General features: G+C 42.5%; 1 protein-coding gene across 6 annotated transcripts in view; it reads left to right on the plus strand.

Annotated features, from left to right (window-relative positions):
• The window catches only part of LOC133376186 (UDP-glucuronosyltransferase 1A1-like), a 47,567-nt gene extending 30,194 nt beyond the window's left edge, over window positions 1-17,373 (plus strand). For 5 of the 6 annotated variants that reach the window (XM_061607785.1, XM_061607787.1, XM_061607788.1 and 2 more), the window contains 3 exons: window positions 7,696-7,783; window positions 11,474-11,693; window positions 15,111-17,373. In XM_061607785.1, the coding sequence (XP_061463769.1) occupies window positions 7,696-7,783; window positions 11,474-11,693; window positions 15,111-15,408 (606 nt within the window). In that variant the 3' untranslated portion in view covers window positions 15,409-17,373. Of the gene's footprint in view, window positions 1-7,695; window positions 7,784-11,473; window positions 11,698-15,110 lie in introns of those variants that run through there. The other variant, XM_061607786.1, reaches the window with a different exon arrangement.
• The last annotated feature ends 1,607 nt before the right edge of the window (window positions 17,374-18,980 follow it).

Consider the following 18,980-nt stretch of genomic DNA (forward strand, 5'->3'; position numbering starts at 1 on the left):
TTTTGCAAAATTTACTGTATCATATTTATATCAGTGGAGGTTTACGAGCTTTGCAATTTGCAAATAATACCTTCAGAAAAATCACATTTTCTCGCTAATTCAGCCTTAACTGACAGTAAACCTAATCTGCCAATTTTGGGCCATTGTAGACCTTAACATGTCTTTTATTCTAGAAAGACAACTGAAAGACCATTCTGCTTGAGCAGAGCTTGGAAGTAACTAGTTACAAATAACTATAGTTACTTGTAATTTATTACTTTTTTGAGTAACAAGTGGGTAACTTCATTACATTTTGCTGGTAATAGAATGAGTAGTAACTTCATTACTTTTGAGCTGTAACTAACATTTCCAGAGTTACTTTTGGGCATTACTTGGGGGGGGAGCAGGGGAAGTCTTCTGCTCCTCTGATTTGTGGATAAAAATCATGTGCTTCAAATTTGGCTTCGGTGCAGCGTCGCTCTTCCCTCATGCTCTATGGGTGCTTAGGAGGTGATGAGGGAGGAAGTGGAGAGCGAGATGGGGTGGAGTGGAGAAAACAATTGTTTTAAAAAATGGATGGTGGTGGTGAAGAATGGAGTGGAGGGAGAAAGGAGCCAGTGGGCAAGAACTTGGACAAAGGAGGACTTAAGAAGAGCCTTCTAGATCCAACCAGTGGCCCATGTAGCGTAGCATCCTGTTCTCACAGTGGCCAATCAGATGCGCTAAAGGGAAGCCCATAAGCAGGACCTGAGTGCACGAGCAGCACTCTCCTCACTTGTATTTCCAGCAACTGGTATTCAGAAGCATGCTGTCTCTGATAGTGGAAGTAGAACATAGCCATCATTGCTAGGTGCCTCTGATAGCTTTATCCTCCATGAATTTGTCTAATCCTCTTTTAAAGCCATCCAAGTTGGTGCCCATCACTGCTTCTTGTGGTAGCAAATTCCATAGTTTCACTATATGCTGGGCAAGACCACATTTTTAATTGCAGGAGAAGGGATAACATTTATGCTGGTGGATTACTTTTGACATGTGCATTTTCTGTTTACCTACGTTATGTCTCTTAAGTTCTGCTTCTGACAGTTCAGTTTGTGCATACATGTCTACCCAATGAGTTCAATGGGACTTACTCCCAGGTAAGTATGTACAGGATTAAGTTACCTCTAAGTTATACTGTTGACAAAAAAAATTACAAAGGCAACTAGTAAAGTACTAAAGTTTGCATTTTTCTTTGATGATAGGGGATTGCCATATTGATCAAAATGTGTTTTAGTTGAAAGGGGTGCTGCGTTGTTTTTTACAGCACAACACAGGCATGCCTTCAAGCGCCACTGTAGAACGCCTGTTCAGTACTGATGGCAACATAAAGACATCCCTTGTCTGACGTGCTCTTTGAGCATCCTGTTCTTTTGAAACATAACAGAAATGTATTGTAAAAGCAGCATTTGAAATGTAAAATTTGATTTCAAGTGAATTATATGTGTGTTGGGGTATCATCATTGCTGGGGGTAGGGTGGGGGGATGTGAGATTCTATTATGCCATTCTGTTAACCTTAGAGATAAAAAAAATATTCTACTACCCTTTGTGTGTGTGTTCTTATTTTTAATGTTATTTTAGGCTACTTATATGTGCAGCAGCCAAGGCCAGGACCTTGTAGGCGGTTTTTAAAAAAAAGTAACCGAAATGTAACTGTAGTGATTACTTTTCAGTAAAAGTAAAGTAATCAGTTACTTTCAGAGCAGTTGTAATTGTAACAGTAATTACTGCTTTTTTGGGCCATGTAACTGTAACTGTAACTTATTACTTTTTAAAAGTAATCTTCCAAGCTCTGTGCTTGAGCCACTGTTACTGGTATGATGCAGAACAACCTTAAAGCAATGACTACGTTTAGAAAAAGAACTTCAAGTTTTAATTGTCTTCATTTATTCAAAAGGTTTATTGGCAAAAGAAAATTTTCATGCAAATTTGATTTACATACTGCCTTAAGATGTATTAGCTCATTGCAAATATTTTCACTAATATCATGTTCATAATTACTTTGCAGGGTTTTTTTGCCTTTTCTAGAATTTCTTCATCCTCTAGTTCGTGGGATTTCTGTAAAACCCTGAATAAAGAATTTATTGCTTTTATAATACAATTAAAATGTATTATAGTTATTTTAAATTCACTGCAATATAAAATAAATGATAATATTCAGACCTGTTGAGAATATTAAGATCCTAATTACTAATATCAATAATATAATTACTGACATGATCGTTGCTGAACTAGCCATACACTTTAAACGTTAAACCTGTATGTGTAACACAACACAATGTGTATCACACAACTTTGTTGTATTTATATGGTGTTCAGTTATGAAAACATACAAATGCGACTGCGCATAATGAGATGAGACTGCACTATCCTACTGTCAAAGTGCAGAAGTAAATGTTTATATAGTTGGAAATACTTGGAAATGCTCAGTTCACGGCACAAGTTCACAAGCTGTTATTCAGAATTGTGCGTGCATTGAACATGAAATATATATTTTCTTAAGAATTACATTAAAATATAATTGTATTTTGTTCTTAATATGTAATTAGCAGAGCTTGGAAAAGTTACTTTTTTGAACTACAACTCCCATCAGCCCAATCAAGTGGCCATGCTGGCTGGGGCTGATGGGAGTTGTAGTTCAAAAAAGTAACTTTTCCAAGCTCTGGTAATTAGTAGTTCTTTGGTTGATTAGAGTCTATATTGGCCAATAACTGACAGAATTTTGTATATCATTATTGTTTTCTTTGAAATGCACCGATTTTACAATGGATGTCAAAAACAATCAACAAATAATGATACTACTGAGAAAGACAAAAACATATGTAACATAGTCAGGCCCCAGGCTCCCTTCCATACTGCTGGGCCCTGGTAATTTGTACTGGCTTTCCCCCCCCCTCATCAGGCCTGGCTACAATCCCCTTTCACCTGTGGTCTGGGTTGGTCTTTCACAGTCCAATCTACTTCCTGTGTAGCTGGAAGAATTTGGTAACATGTGCCTCTGTGCATATGGTGAGTGGTGGCAACACCTGCAATCAGCCCAAATAACAGAAAGAAGACATGTGCTGTGCTGATCTTGTGTTAGCAGGGAGGAAGCAACAATATTAAAACAGATGATATCGTTCAGATAGTCACTTTAAATAGGTTTGATTTACTTTGCAATTTTAGTGAAGTTTCCTATAGTAAATCATTTTCTTTTGCTTCTGTTTCTGTGAATATGTGAAGTACAGCAACACTTTGCAACACTGAAAAAAAGCTCCAAAAACAATTGTGGAATAACGGCACTGACTATTCTGCAGAATAGTTTCCAATGGGCACGAGGTTTATCTCAGTTTGCACACGATAAAACAGTGAGAGGTGAAATATATTCTAGCAAAATTCTAGGTGTGGTCTTACGTATTTAATTGACCATGCCCTCCTTTCCTTAAGTAGAGTAGTTTAAACATAGCAGGCTGAAAACATGCATCTTGGGCAGGCCAAGTTTGTTTTTTCCAACAGCTAGAGTCATTGCTTAAGTAGCAACATATAATCCGTCTGATTTTACATCAAACTGCAGTTTCATGTTCAACTGTTAATGCACCCAAAATAGAAATAGAGCATAACCTCCAGTTTGAAACACAAAAAGCTGTATTCACCATCATATGACATTGACCAAAAAAAAGGCTTTGAAATTAATAAAAATAAATTTGACACAGATTTCTAAGATGAATAATGAGATAAATATAATTTTCAAGGTTAAATTCTCTGTAGAAACAGTAGTCACACAGAAAAGAAGCAAAGTAAGAAGAACACCCACAAACATACATACAAACATGTAATTCTCCATCTTTGGAGATGGCAGGTGTTGCCACCACTCACCATATGCTCAGAGGCACGTTACCAAATTCTTCCAAGCTGCACAGGAAGTGGATTGGACTGTGAAAGACCAACCCAAATTGTGTTTGCATTTTCACAGATTTGTAGGGCAGTACAATACCTCAGAGAGGAGGTCAGGTCTCCTACTCCCCTGGTGCATTCACTATAGCTGCCCAATTTCCTTGCTTTTTAAAGTTTGGTAGAAATATCTGTTGGCTATTCTTCAACCGAAAGGATTTTTGCCTATTCATGGTTTTTTTCAGGATCACTTAAGTAATTACAGGGTGGTTGTGATCATGAAAAATCCACCCTCAGTCAGGGAAAGTCTTGAGTGAGCAGACTTTTGGGGGCTGTTCCAAATGAGGCTTTTATTGTGCACTTGCCCTGCCTTATTCACTGAATTTTTCAGAGGGTCCTATTCTTAAACTGCTCCTGTTCTTAAAATAAGCTATAATGCTTCAAATGAAGGTTGTCATTGTGATGTCACAAATTAAAAAGAAGACAATTTCCCCAAAAACTCCAGGGGGGCACCCCCACTCCCCCACCCCAGCTACAGGCCTGGTATGAGGCCTCTGAATCTTGACATGGCTTAGGGCAGCCTTTCCCAACTAGTGGGCCACCAGATGTTGTTGGACCACAATTCCCATCTTTCCTGACCATTGGCAATGCTGGCTGAGGCTGATGGGAGTTGTGGTCCAACAACATCTGGTGGCCCATTAGTTGGGAAAGCCTGGCTTAGGGGCTCACTGTATCTTAATATGGTCCTGAGTATAATCATATTAGCCAATCAGTGCTCAATCCCTTTTTTGCATAAATTTTGGAATCCATATCTGGTGAAATTCTGCCTTCTGGGCATTCTTATGTTGACTTCCATAATATAAGACTTCTTGCCACATTACTTTGAGAATGCAGCTCCACTGCCGAGAAGTGGTAGGAGTAAATGATAATGACTTCCTAAGCCTGCATCCAACATATACTGCCTTATGTCAGCCTTTCGCAGCCTGGACTACACTTCCTGTCAGCCCTAGCCAGCATGGACAATGGTCAGGAATGATGGAAGCTGTAGTCCAAAATGTCTGGAGGGCAGAGCTTGGAAAGGTTACTTTTTTGAACTACAACTCCGATCAGCCCAATCCAGTGGCCATGCTGGCTGGGGCTGATGGGAATTGTAGTTCAAAAAAGTAACTTTTCCAAGCTCTGCTGGAGGGTATGAGAGTGGGAAAGGCTGCCTTGTGTTATCAAAGTGATGTGGAAGAAGCCATGTTGCTGTGGTAATGTAAGAATAGGCCCTTAAAGGTGTAGGAGCTCTGTGAGGATCTGGATTATCATGACCCTAACTCCACATTACTTTAACCTGTCCTGAGGCCACACACAGACTCAGCATGTGGCATGATTATATAATGTTTTATGGTGTTTAATTATTGAGGGCTGTTTATGTTTTAATTTTTGTATATTTTAAAAGCTGTTGTAAGTCACCTAGAGATTCCAGTGTAATGGCACCTAACAGATTGAATTATTAATAATAGTAATGATCAATAATAATGATTTTTAAATGTTTTTTAAATGTTTCTAATACCTTATCTTTGCTTCTGCCAATAGGGGCAGTTTTTTCCATGGTTCAATTTGTATTTAAATGTTCTGAATTACCATAATATCTGTTTTCTGAGCAAAGAAACTGCTTCTAGAGACTGATTTTCAATCAACATAGCATTGCAAGGATCTGGTGACAAACTACCAATTTCCACACAAAGAATTAAATTAAAATTTAGCATAGCTAAAATTAGGCATAGAAGTATTAAAACTGAAAGACAATGTTCTAGGTTCCTATTTACATTTTTCAAATCCATTTGCCTAACTTGGGACAAAACATTTACAATGAATCATATGTAGTCTACTGAAAAGTGTTGGATTTAGTCACAAGACCAGGATTCAAATCCTAGCTGTTTGGCCTGGTTTCATGTCGCAGCAAGTCAAACTATGGTTTACCAGGACCACGCCAACATGCTGGCTCCCAAAGACAAGCTTGCACCTGCTTTTCTGCTCCTTGGTCTTCTTACCACAGCGTGGCGTTACAGCTAAGCCAAGGTTGAGCTCAGCATGTCATCTGAACTGGGAATTATACTGGAGGTCTTTTATCCTTAACCACAGTCTGTAACCAAGGTTTATCCATGTAGCTTCCTGGTTCAGATAAAATAAGGAACTATGGCTAATTAGAGAGTTCCTAGTTTGATTGCTCATGCTGTGAAGGAGGAGCACAGAGGTTGTATGCATGGGCAGAAAAGGCTCATTTGAATCTCATCCTTTTAAGCTGAAATATTATTATCCAAACACTTTCACTGTGTGTCCCTTGAGTAAGCCTCAGTTCTCCATCAGTAAACTGGGAATACTCCTGCTCTAAATATATATAACAAAATAAAATGCTGTTATTTATTTTAGAATAAAGAACAGAGCTGTAACCTATTTTAAAAACAATAGTACAAATTTTAGTCTGTTCTACAGTTAAACTTATATATGGGTAAAAACAAATTCTGAAGCAAGAACCATGTTTACATTGTTGTAGATGCACGCATTACCTTATTTATTTATCCATTAATTAAGTTGATACCCCACTAGGGTTGCCAGGTTTGTTGTCTCCCAAATGGGTTCGTTGCCCAGTGCGCAGTACAGCCAAATGATCACACCCAGGCTGAAGGGTCCAACAAGCTTTATTTCGTTCTGGCCAGAAAGAGGTGCAAGGCGATAATTTGCAAAACAAGCACACCCCTTATGGGGGTGCTACACTCTTATACTTTGCAAGCAAAAATTCATGGCACATTCTAATTGGCCCCTTGGTGCCAACCTGTCACATTTCCATTGGTTGATCTTCTAACTATGCCCTCCACATCTTATGCACACGGCACATTAATTTCTCCACCCATACCTGCATTCCAGTTAGCCATTACAGTAGCAGCCTACAAGCACGTATTTTACTGATAAGCTTCAGCTACCATGTGACTTCTCTAGGCCTTGTAAAATTTAGTTTCTTCTTTTTGTTTTTCTTAAAAACGCTGGCCCTGAGTCATCAGGTTCATGGTTGCTCGGCCCAGCCTCCAAGAGGTCTTCTGTATCTTTAAAAGTTGTGCAGGGGGAAGGGAGAATTCCACCTTGTGGTTTTTCTCATTACAGGGTTGCAAGAACACCTGCACTTGGCTGACTTTCTCTTCTCCTAAAGATACAGGATCAGTCTCAGGCCCTGAACCTGGCAACCTTATGCCCCACCTTTCCATCTAATGGTGCTTTTTGAAGAGGCATTCCCTTCTGTGTGATAGAAATGGGAAAATGCATATTTAAGTGTAACCTGAAGCTTTTATAAATGCTTGAATTATGTGTGTGTGTTTAAAAATATGTGACTCTGTTTATCACGAGCACCCCCCTAGTTAATCAGTTAAAAAAAATAATTGATTAATTGATTAAATGTCTCAGAAACCACAGAATTCAGGTCTGATCCTGCCCCTGCTGCTGCAGCAACAGCTATGGCCCTGACCCCTACCAATGTCATAACTCAATATAAGTAGTGCCAAAAAGACAAGAGCACTCTTTCGACAGCACTTCTGCCCTGCCGGAACATGCAGGGGGTTGGAAGGAAGGAAGGTTAAACTGTTTTTGGTTTTCCCCCACCCCTAAATGCCTAAATGTTGCAGCCCTCTTGCAGATGACTTGTACATTTCAACAAACATTAGATGAACACAGGTATAATGGTGGATTGTGTTTTACAGCAATGTATGGGTAGCTGAAACAGCAAAAGATGCATTTCTTTGTACTCATTTTGTATGTTCTAATCCATGAAGGTGCTGTGGAGGTATACAGGAGAAACACCACCCAATCTTGCGAACAACACAAAGCTTGTTAAGTGGCTTCCACAAAATGATCTGCTTGGTATGTCTGGCACAGAAATTAAAGTGTTGTCTGTAATCAGTATTTAATGCTGCTCCCATGCCATTAGCACCGTAGCTATACCATTACAAAGAAACAAATATACTGGGGGGGCAAATTCAGAAGTGCAGGGTCCCTTCATGATAGTCACAGCCACACCCCCTCACAGCCACACTACCTTCTAAGATTATATAATAATCTGGTCAGCTTTCTGAATACAGCTTTCTCCTTCTTTGTCACTGTCAACATTTGATTGTCCTTTCTCGCTGTCAGAGATATTGCTTGAATTACTGAATTCAGTGTCTACACATTTATCTCCTGCTGCTACTAAACTGTTTGATGATGTAGATAGGATGCTATCATCAGGATTCTTCTGCAATTACAGAATTCTCATTCTCCACAACTTGGCTTGGCTTTTTGAAGTAGGAACTAATAGGAACTCCTTTTACTCTGACTGGCTTCAATCATCAGGAAAGGACAAGGAAGCAAGTTAGAAGACTCTTCTCAGTGGCTAAATACTCCCCTTTCATGCTGATTGTCTCATAAGGCACTGGAGACATAGGGACCCTGCTGAGACCTAGCTCCCAAAAAAGGAAGGGGTCTAAGACCCCCTGAGATCCTGGATGACTATACCCGTGTGTGTTTAAATATTTGCCACCAAGTAAATCCAAATTCCATATAAGAAAGTATAAAGTAATGTGAAGTTGGATGGCCATGTTCCCAGGCAGATCTTTGCAATATACATTCATCACAAAGTCCTGTAGTTGAAAAAGCTGGACTAGAAAAAGAAAATAACTTCTGGAACGCTATGCTTGTACATTGTACTGGACATAAAAAGCAGGGCCGGTTCTAAAGGGCGGCCAGGTTGGGCACTGGCCCAAGGGCCCCTGGAGGCCAGAGCTACAGGGGGGCCCTCAGCAGCCCCTCTGCGCGCCCCCGTGATCTGCACTCCCCCCACTTACCTATCTGCTGTCTTTTACCATTGCCCTTAACGAAGATGGCGGCCGCGATTTCCCTAAGGTACTGAAGCCCCTGCCATCATCTTAGTTGATGGCAGAGATGCGCACGCGTAGCACGCACGCGTGCCATCAACAAAGATCGCAGCGGAGGCATCATCCCCTTAGGGAAACCGCAACCACCATCTTCGTTAAGGGCAATGGTAAAACACAGCAGACAGGTAAGTGGGGGGGGCACGGATCGCAGGGGGGCATGGGGGGCTGCTGAAGACAGCTGTGCATGCATGTGTGCACGCACGCACGCACACCAGGGCCCAAGGCAAGCTGATGCCCAAGGGCTCCTGCATTCCTGGAGCCCGCCCTGATAAAAAGCTAAGGAAATTGTTGAAAGGAAGTTGGACACGCATACACAAAAAAGTGAGCTGAATAAGGCTACAATCATGAATTATAATAGAGCCCTATATTCACTTGCCTGGGAGAACCATGGGAGCTGCAGTTTGTTAAAGGTACTGGAATCTGTGTTTCTGTGAGTTCTCAGAGTTATTTGGGGGTAGTCATGTGCTTCAAATATGCATTGGATGTGCTTTAAATGTATAGTGAGGACCTGCCCTTACTTGATTGTGCTCAGTACATTCTTTAATTATTCAAGTTAAATCCATAAGTCTGAATAGGCATCTAGAGTTAATTCTGGAGATGTTTTATGTCTGCTTGACTTAAATTCCTTCTATCAGTTCTTATTCATTCTAGACCTGATTGCACATGTGTGAGCCAGTTTGTGTCTTTGTTTTCGTGATTGCATTCCAGCATGCATAAGAGATGGAGACTATACCTGAAACACTGACCCTTCACGGTTGTTAATATCCGAGATGGAAAACAGGAAACAGCAGCAGAGGGCATAGTGGTGGAGAGAGAGCCTTACTGTTGTACCCTGATCCACCAGTGGTCTTTTGGGATACCCCAACAGAGTATCAGGCCCAGACCAGTTTCTACCACAACCACAGTAGGGGTAGAGAACCTTTTTTGACTTCTCTGGGCAGATCTTTATCTCCCCTCTCCATCACGCAGGCCAACTTTGTCAGGTAGGTGGGACCGGCCACCTGCCAATCTTCTAATGTCAAAATTATATCAGGTGATTGTCAGGTGGTTATCCCACCCACCTGTCAAAGTTGGCCCACAAGTGTGTGTGCGGGGGGGAGATAGCCAGTGGCGTCACTAGCGGGAGTGCAGGGGGGTGCGGACCTCCGGTGCGTGCCCTCCCAGGGGCATGGACAAGGTGGCTGGGCTTGTGTGCGTGCACGCACCCACACTCAAGGCCAGCCACCCTGTCCATGCCCCTGGGAGGGCACGCGCCAGAGCATCCAGCCGGAGAAGGCCTGGGAATGCCGGCGTGCCTCCCTCGCCCCACCGACGCTGCTCCTGGTCTCGCCCACCTCCGAGTAGGAGTTGGAGCAGCCTTGCCGGGCAACAGCACGGGGCGGGGTGGCTCTGGGTGTCATCCCCCTCATGGTGACACCTGGGTGTGGGCCACACCCTCCGCACCACGGTGGTGACGCCCCTGGAGATAGCGACCCAGCAGAATTGAACTCCCCACGCATCAGCTGATACTTGGGGAGTTCAATCCTCCTTCTACAGCAGGGATACTCACTCGCACATCTGAACAAGCAGGACTGAAATCCCCACCCATCAGTTCATGGCCAGAGGGGTCAATCCTGCTTTTTTGTAGGAATCAGCTGCATGAGCAGTCAGTCCAACCATATCTCTCTACCTGCCCCACACCTGATGTTTCATATGGTATTAAGTAGGTGCTGTTTGAGGAAAACAGCCTGATGGACTAAGTGGGGAGGCCAGGCAGGCCAAAATTGGCCTGCAGACTGGAGTTTCCTCACCCAACCTACAATATTGGTCGCACAGATCAGGAGTGGGGAACCTCAGGCCTGGTAGCCGAATGAGGTCCTCCAAGCCTTTTTATCTGGTCCTCAGAATTCTACCTGGGCCATGCCTCCTAGGCTACACCCCCTCACTCAGACCCCTTGCCACCAGGTGGCCAGGTGAGGCAATGGCCAAGGGCCACTGGGGCTGGCAGGGTGGAGCTCCTGCTCTGTAATCCCCGCCGGCATCTAGTCACAGGGCATGATTACATATCACAACCAGACGGTGGCACAGATTGCCATGCAGGAGGTCCTCTCCCAAGTGACACCATGTGCATAAACACACACATTCACACTACCTCTTGTGTCACCACATCAGTGCACAGCACCTGCATGCCTGCCATCACCCAAGATGGTAGCAGGTGCCTGGAAGGGGGTCTGGTACTGGCCCTGCTGTGCACCCTCCTCTAGCAATATTACCTGATTGGAATTGTCCTTGAACACCTCTTCTTTCCCTGGATGGAGGTGTGTATATGTGCATCTGGTCACATCTGCTTTGGCCATACCCACCACTGGTATATGGACCTTAGAAGACTGTCCATGGGGGAATGTGGGCTGAAAAAGTTTCCTCACCCCTGCCTTATATGGACAAGGGGGCAACTTTCCCCTTCCAGCAGTTCTCCATCATCCTTCTGGTGATTTTGCTAGTCTGATATTCAGAGGAGATCAGCATTAACCATCTAATTGTTTAATTTTGTCCTTTAATTGGCTACATCTGTAAAAATGAAATGTTAAAGCTTGGCTTAGATGCATAGTAATAAGCAGAATAATAAACCTGTTTGTATTTCTCAACCCACCTCCTTCAACAGCTCATCCAAAAGCTAGAGCCTTTATCACTCATGCTGGCTCCCATGGGGTCTATGAGGGGATCTGCAATGCTGTACCCATGGTGCTGATGCCACTTTTTGGAGATCAAATGGACAATGCAAAGCGGGTAGAATCTCGAGGAGCAGGAGTGACTCTGAATGTAGTTGAAATGACCTCAAAGGACTTATCTGATGCACTGAAGGCTGTCATTTTTGATAAAAAGTGAGTAACAGAAATCTATGGTGGTACCAAAGTCATTTTAGGGTTGTCCCAAAGTACAGTTAAAATTAAATACTTATAATTTACAAGCAAGTATACCACGGAAATTTGCCTCCTTCCATCAGTTTACTATTGTCCTTTCCACTGGCAGCTATTGATTATTCAGAAGAAATAAAATAACTAGGCAACAGGTGAAATAGAAACAGCCTCTTCTGAACAACTCTTTGATTCTGTGTTCTGTGGGACTAAGGCGTTCCTCAGAAGTTTATCAGGGCATTATCAATAAGATCAGTAAGAGCAGGCAAATTTCCATAAAAGATTGCTTCCCCTACCCCTTTTCCCCTGCAATGGCCAGCTGCAAGAGACGTTTGGATATTTTCTAGAGTGTACTCATGAGAACACAAGAACATAAGACTGCTGGATCTGGCCAAAGGTCCATCTCATCCAGCATCCCATTCTCACTGTGGTCAACCAGATGCCTGTTGGAAGCTCACTAACAGGGCCTGAGTACTACAGCCCTCTCTCCCCCTGCCATGTCCACTGATGGAGAATTTTTCATTTTCTCCTGTGGGATCTTTTGCTGGGGGTCCTTGAATAAATTGGAAGACACAGGCTTGAAGCAAAAAGGTAGGCCTTTATTCTTTACCAGCATATGCAGGGTCAGTCCCCCAGAAAATCTGGAGAGGACTGCACTGAGGCACTGCATGCACTGATCTTTTATACTGTACAATTACAACATGTGACTGTAATTAACCAATCTCCTAAGTTCTTCACCAAGTAACATAAAAGTTCTTCCCTCTAGCAATATTTCCAACCAACCAGATAACTTTATTAAAATGAATTCATGTATATTCATAATTTTACAGATTCCTCCCATCCTATTGTCTTTTCTGTCTTCCCAGATTGATGTCAATCTGTTCCCTTGACTGATATTACCACTATTCTACTGTCATACGTTACTGATGACTTTGTTCCGTTTTGAAACCAATATGTACCATACACTCCATTCTGTCATGGCTTCTGATCAGCCAAGCTGGCCAGGGCCACCACTAGGACATTACAACCTGTTCTTTTAAGTGATATCATGAGGCAAGGCCACGTTTGGTTCTCCTTAGAGTGACTGGAAGTTCTATATGAAATTCCACTTATTTTACACTGCTATAGAGAAAGATTAATTTTAAATCACCATATTATAGCTGAAAGCCACACAATATAAAAAGTGATTAGGGAACACAGTAAAGAAAAGGGGTGATTCTGAGCCAGCCACTCTCCATCAAACACAGCGGGTTGAGGAAGGCAGCCGACCTCAGAATACGTCTCACCTCGAAAACACACTTATTATATTTATGAAGTAAAATTATACACTTCATGTTACTGGAAAAAAATCAGTACCAAGCTCTCCTTGATTCTAATATGAAGATTTCCCTTAGCTGAGGCCATTGCTCTGCAGCATACAGACCAGAAACCTCTTTCCCAAGATCAAATAGTAAAAAGTATAATAATCAAAAGGTTGTACAACAATACCAAATTAATGATCTGCGGTCATGCATTAGCCAATCTTGGCACCAAAAGAGCTCAGGAATTTACAGCAAGGTGGACTTGACCATTTTCCTGCTCTCCCTACACACAGGGCCTGCTTTTAATGCCTGTTGTGTGTGAGTATAGGGAAAGGGATCCATTTTTTCATCATCATTTTCAAGGGCCCAAATTGCTTGGGGCCAAGATGCTTGAGGGATCCTCCATTACCAGTAACTGGTATTTGGAAGCATACCACTTCTTACTATGGAGGTAGAGCATCATGGCTAGGAGCCACTTATGGCCTTATTCTTCATGAATTTGTCTATTCTTCTTTTAAATCCATCCAAATTGGCAGCCGTCACTGCCTCTGGCGGGAGCAAACTCCATAGTTTAACTACGTGCTGTATGAAGAAGCACTTTCTTTTGTATGCCCTGAATCTTCCAACATTCAGCTTCATTGGAAGTCCACAAGTACTATTGTTATGAGAGAGGGAGAAAAACTTTTCTCTATCCACTTTCTCCATGCCATGCATAATTTTATATGCTTCTACCATGTCAACTCATCTTTTCTCTGAACTAAAAAGCCTCAAATGCTGCAACCTTTCCTCATAGGGTAAGTCACTCCATCCCCTTGATCATTCTGGTTGTCCTTTTCTGAATCTTTTCCAACTGTACAATATCCTATATCCTTTTTGAGCTAGACAACAGAACTGTACACAATATTCCAAATGTGGCCACACCATAGATTTATATAACTGCATTATATCAGCAGTTTTATTTTCAATACCTTTCCTAATGATCCCTACCGTGAAATTTGCCTTTTTCACAGCTGCACACTGGGTTGACATCTGAGTCCTAGCACATCCCGGGGGGGGGGGCATAAGAAAAAAAATAGGCAATCTCAGCACTCCATGTGGATCAAGTGTTCTAGAATATACTCCAGGATCCCCTGCAGTGCACAGAAGCTTCCTGGAAAGTATGCAACAGTTCCTCAGAGAAATTGATTTTAGAAAGCATTCTTAACTGTCAAAACATTGAGATCCACTGCCCTACACAAGGTTTATCTCTGCTCCTCAGCAGTGCTGCTTCAACCAAGATTAGCCAACAAATTAGCCATTTGTTATTAGACTCAGTGCTGATTCAGATGACCTTATTTCCAGTAGGGTGGCTTGCTGGTAGGAATCATCTACAGACAGCTGAAGGGTATTGGAAAGGACACCCTGACAGTAACTTTCAGGAGGCCAGGGACATCTTTCTCAACAATGTGAAAATACATTATTATTGACTAGCTACCAGCCACTGCTGATGGCAACAGCCCATAGTCAGTCACAGTATGTGTTTATAAGATACTGACTGAGATGTTGCCTGCTTTACTGCCACCTGCTGATGGTTACTAGTATGGGTCAACTTTCTACCACGTCATCAGATGCTCCACAATGGTTCCTGCACGCTGCATAATTCTTATGTGATAGCAGCTGCCACATATGTGGCAGATCAGCTATGTGAAAGACCAGCCATAATAGAGTTAGGGTACAACTATTAAAAGCATTGGAGCACTGGCCTCTGTTGCATTTAGTCACCCTTCTTAAGTCCTCTGCAGACTCTCATGAAGTGTGTGCAGCCATACACATGGGAATAGGGTAGAGGGCTTGCACCCACAGTCCTCAGCATGCCCCACCTCTACACATTGCAGGTCTTAGCTGCTCAGGGCATCCATATTCGTACTGGAGAAATAACTTTAGAAACATAAACTCAAGAACAGTATCAATTCCACTTGAATTTCAAAAGGCTAATGATCCAGTGATGCTTTGGAAATCTGCCTCTGTGTTAAATTTTATTTTTCTGTATTTATGGTTCCTAAAGAGTTTCTGAAAAACATTTATTTCTTTAAAATTGTTTCAGGTATAAAGAGAATATCCAGCGTCTATCAGCCCTCCACCTGGACAGACCCATCCAACCTATCGATCTTGCAGTTCATTGGGTAGAGTTTGTGATGAAGCACAAGGGGGCTCCCCATTTGAGGCCAGCAGCCCATGACCTCAACTGCATCCAGTACCACTCTATTGATGTCATTGCATTCCTCCTAGCTGTAGCACTGCTTGCCCTGTTCATCTCACTGAAGTGCTGTCTGTTCTGCTGCAGGAAGTGTTTCTGCAAAAGTGGAAGACTGAGCAAGAAAAGCAAATCAAAATCCCAGTAAAATGAGGTGGGGGTGTAGGAGAGGAAGGGAATTAGAAGGAAATGGGTCTTGGTCTTGGTCTTGGTGGTCAGAAGGCAGAGGTAGCCAACATGATGTCATCCATATATTTTGGGCTTCAACTTCCATCAGACCTAGCTGGCATGGCCAGGGTTGATAGGAGTTTTAGTCCATAACATCTGTTGGGTGCCACGTTGTCTATCCCTGTCATAAGGCATCCTGCATCAATCTCAGACTCACACACGAGTTACTCCCGTGCTTACCTGTGCATACAAATAATTTTGGCCAGTGAAGTAATAAGCAATCTGATCCCCAAAGGGCCTGTGAACTTCCAGGCAGATTCCAGAATGCTGTAATTAATAGATCTGTTAAGAAATCGATTGTGTACATAATTGGTCTTGAACTGGTGGGTCAGGACCCACAGATGGGTTGCGCCACCATTTTTAGAAAGGATGTTTTAAGAGGAAGAGAGAATGAGAAACACAATGAAAAAGATCAGATCACAGAGAAAGATAGCAGGGCTCCCTTACTTTTAACAACTGAGTAGGAGAGGGAATTTTGACAAGTGTACCTTCTTATGCAGGGTTGGAAAAAGCTATACATGAGAATCCCCCCCCCACTTCTTCTTCTTCTCTCTCCATCTAGTCAAGCCTGGAAAGAGAAGCACAAGGTATGGCCTTATAATGCCATTAAAGTCTGAGGAGAAGGTGGACCTATGTTGCTGCTTTGGGTTAAAAGTGGATCCTAGGCCTAAAAAGGCTGAAGATTACTGGTGCATATTACACATTCACACATGTTAGTTGAGCGTATCTGTAGGAATGTGGGTTATTCATATCAGTGAAATTGGCTCCAAGTACAAGTACTTTCAAAATATAAATGCCTTCACAGATGGCTCTCCCGCCCTTGAAATTGCAGCAATGTGCTTCTTGTTCAATGCTTTGCATTTTAACATTAATTTAGGAAATTCTGAAAAGATGTTTAAGGATGCTTAGTTGCACAATAGGGACATTGGTTAATGGCATTAGAGCAGGCTTCAGAATTATCATTGTTGTTACAACACAGTTCACGAGGAACACACTGAATTTTCTTAGGCGTTCCATAATAGTGCCGCAGTTTCTGGATGTCCATAAGGAGTACTTTTCAGAAGCATTCTTCAATGGTTCGATAAAAGTTGATGGAATAATTGGTGCTGAAAGTGTTTCACATAAACTGCTTTGCTGGCATTATTATTCCTATATTAGAGATGGTAGCTTCCATATCGCCACCTAGTGGCAGAATGGAACTGGAACTTCACTTTAGCCATCTTCAGGTCTTTAAAAACATGCAACAGTTGTGTGAGGGACAAGAGCAGGGCTGTGTTCTCCCTGCACTAAGCCTTCCCGATGCTGTCTGCAGGTTGAAGGCATGTCTGCTGCCGGGCAGTCTGCCAAGTGCATGTAGGCTGTTCCTGGGCACTGGCAGTGAAGGTTTCAGCTCATGGAGATGGCCTATGACCATTCAGCAGGCTGTCCCATTGCAAATGTGTCCTCTGCCCTTAAAGACCATTAGCGACGGGCCAGCATGAGCAGAACAGTGGGAGTCAGGTGAGTACACAAAGCCATACTCCCCTCCATCACATAATTATCATTGCTCATTTTTGAATGGCTGAATAGAGCTTTTGTTAACCATAGCTCACAGACTTGCAGATGTCAGTGCCAAAGAAACTCCCATCAGGCCAGCAGCAACTGTTGAATAGGCTGGCTCCATCTTGACTAGGTCAGCTACAAGGGGGAAAAAATCAAGCACAAGTATTTTTCAGATAAATCCTTCTCTTAACTGTATTTGACATATCCTGAAAGGGAGATTCTCCCCCCCCCCCCATTTCAAAGCATTGTGTAGCAATTACTGTGCAATGCTAAGTGGAACAATGAATTAACTCTGCTGATCTTTGTAACTGATGTTTTGCAAATAAATCTCAAATAATAGTGAGTTCTTGTTTCCTTAAGTTGAGGAGTGCACCACCTGGAATTTGGTTGCTGGAAACCTGAATGGCTGGGTAGTGGAACAGATCATTATATAAATATGATATGCAGTCAAACACAATTGAAGCAAAGATTGCCAAAGGAGCACATTCCATAATACATGTAACTTTTTCAGCTATTGTAGGGAGCACAAATGTCTGTCCTTCATGTGTGCAGGAAAAGAATCAGTAGGCCTTGGCATCTATTAGCTAGGTCCAGTGATAACAGTGGTGAGTCACGCCCGTGCCATTAATGCATTTGTAAAGTTTACCTGTTCTTTCTTTATTTGGTTTTATGGTATGCATCCTGTCCCCCCACCCCCTTGTATAAATAGAAAATGGTGAACGGCATTCCCCATGCACTGCAGTAAACTATCAGTCCCCTGAATGGGATATGGCCCTTACGTTGTGGGAGCTGGATTAATGTTACCACAGTCCTAAGAATAATAGACAGTATTGAAGAGTGCTTTGCCAACCTGGCTAAGTTGGAGAAGCATCATTGTTTTCTGGAATTCTTGTTTTACATAAATAGTTCACATTTGGCATATTAAGAAACATAAGAAGAGCCTGCTGGATCAGGCCAGTGGCCCATCTAGTCCAGTATCCTGGTCTCACAGTGGCCAACCAGGTGCCTGGGGGAAGCCCGCAAGCAGGACCTGAGTGCAAGAACACTTTCCCCTCCTGAGGCTTTTGACAACTGGTTTTCAGAAGCATGCTGCCTCTCACTAGGGTGGCAGAGCACAGCCATCATGGCTACTAACCATTGATAGCCCTGTCCTCCATGAATTTGTCTATCTTCTTTTAAAGCCATCCAAGCTGGTGGCCATTACTGCATCTTGTGGGAGCAAATTCCATAGTTTAACTATGCGCTGAGTAAAGAAGTACTTCCTTTTGTCTGTCCTGAATCTTCCAACATTCAGCTTCTTTGAATGTCCACGAGTTCTAGTATTATGAGAGAGGGAGAAGAACTTTTCTCTATCCACTTTCTCAATGCCATGCATAATTTTATACACTTCTATCATGTCTCCTCTGACCCGCCTTTTCTCTAAACTAAAAAGCCCCAAATGCTGCAACCTTTCCTCGTAAGGGAGTCGCTCCATCCCCTTGATCATTCTGGTTGCCCTCTTCTGAACCTTTTCCAACTCTATAATATCCTTTTTGAGATGAGGCGACCAGAACTGTACACAGTATTCCAAATGTGGCCGCACCATAGATTTATACAATGGCATTATGATATTGGCTGTTTTATTTTCAATACCTTTCCTAATTATCGCTAGCATGGAATTTGCCTTTTTCACAGCTGCCGCACACCGGGTCGACATTTTCATCGTGCTGTCCACTACAACCCTGAGGTCTCTCTCCTGTTTGGTCACCGCCAGTTCAGACCCCATGAGCGTATATGTGAAATTCAGATTTTTTGCTCCAATATGCATAATTTTACACTTGTTTATATTGAATTGCATTTGCCATTTTTCTGTCCATTCACTCAGTTTGGAGAGGTCTTTTTGGAGCTCTTCGCAATCCCTTTTTGTTTTAACAACCCTGAATCGTCAGCAAACTTGGCCACTTGACTGCT

Source organism: Rhineura floridana, chromosome 2, assembly GCF_030035675.1.
Source record: "Rhineura floridana isolate rRhiFlo1 chromosome 2, rRhiFlo1.hap2, whole genome shotgun sequence".
NCBI classification, from domain to species: domain Eukaryota; kingdom Metazoa; phylum Chordata; class Lepidosauria; order Squamata; family Rhineuridae; genus Rhineura; species Rhineura floridana.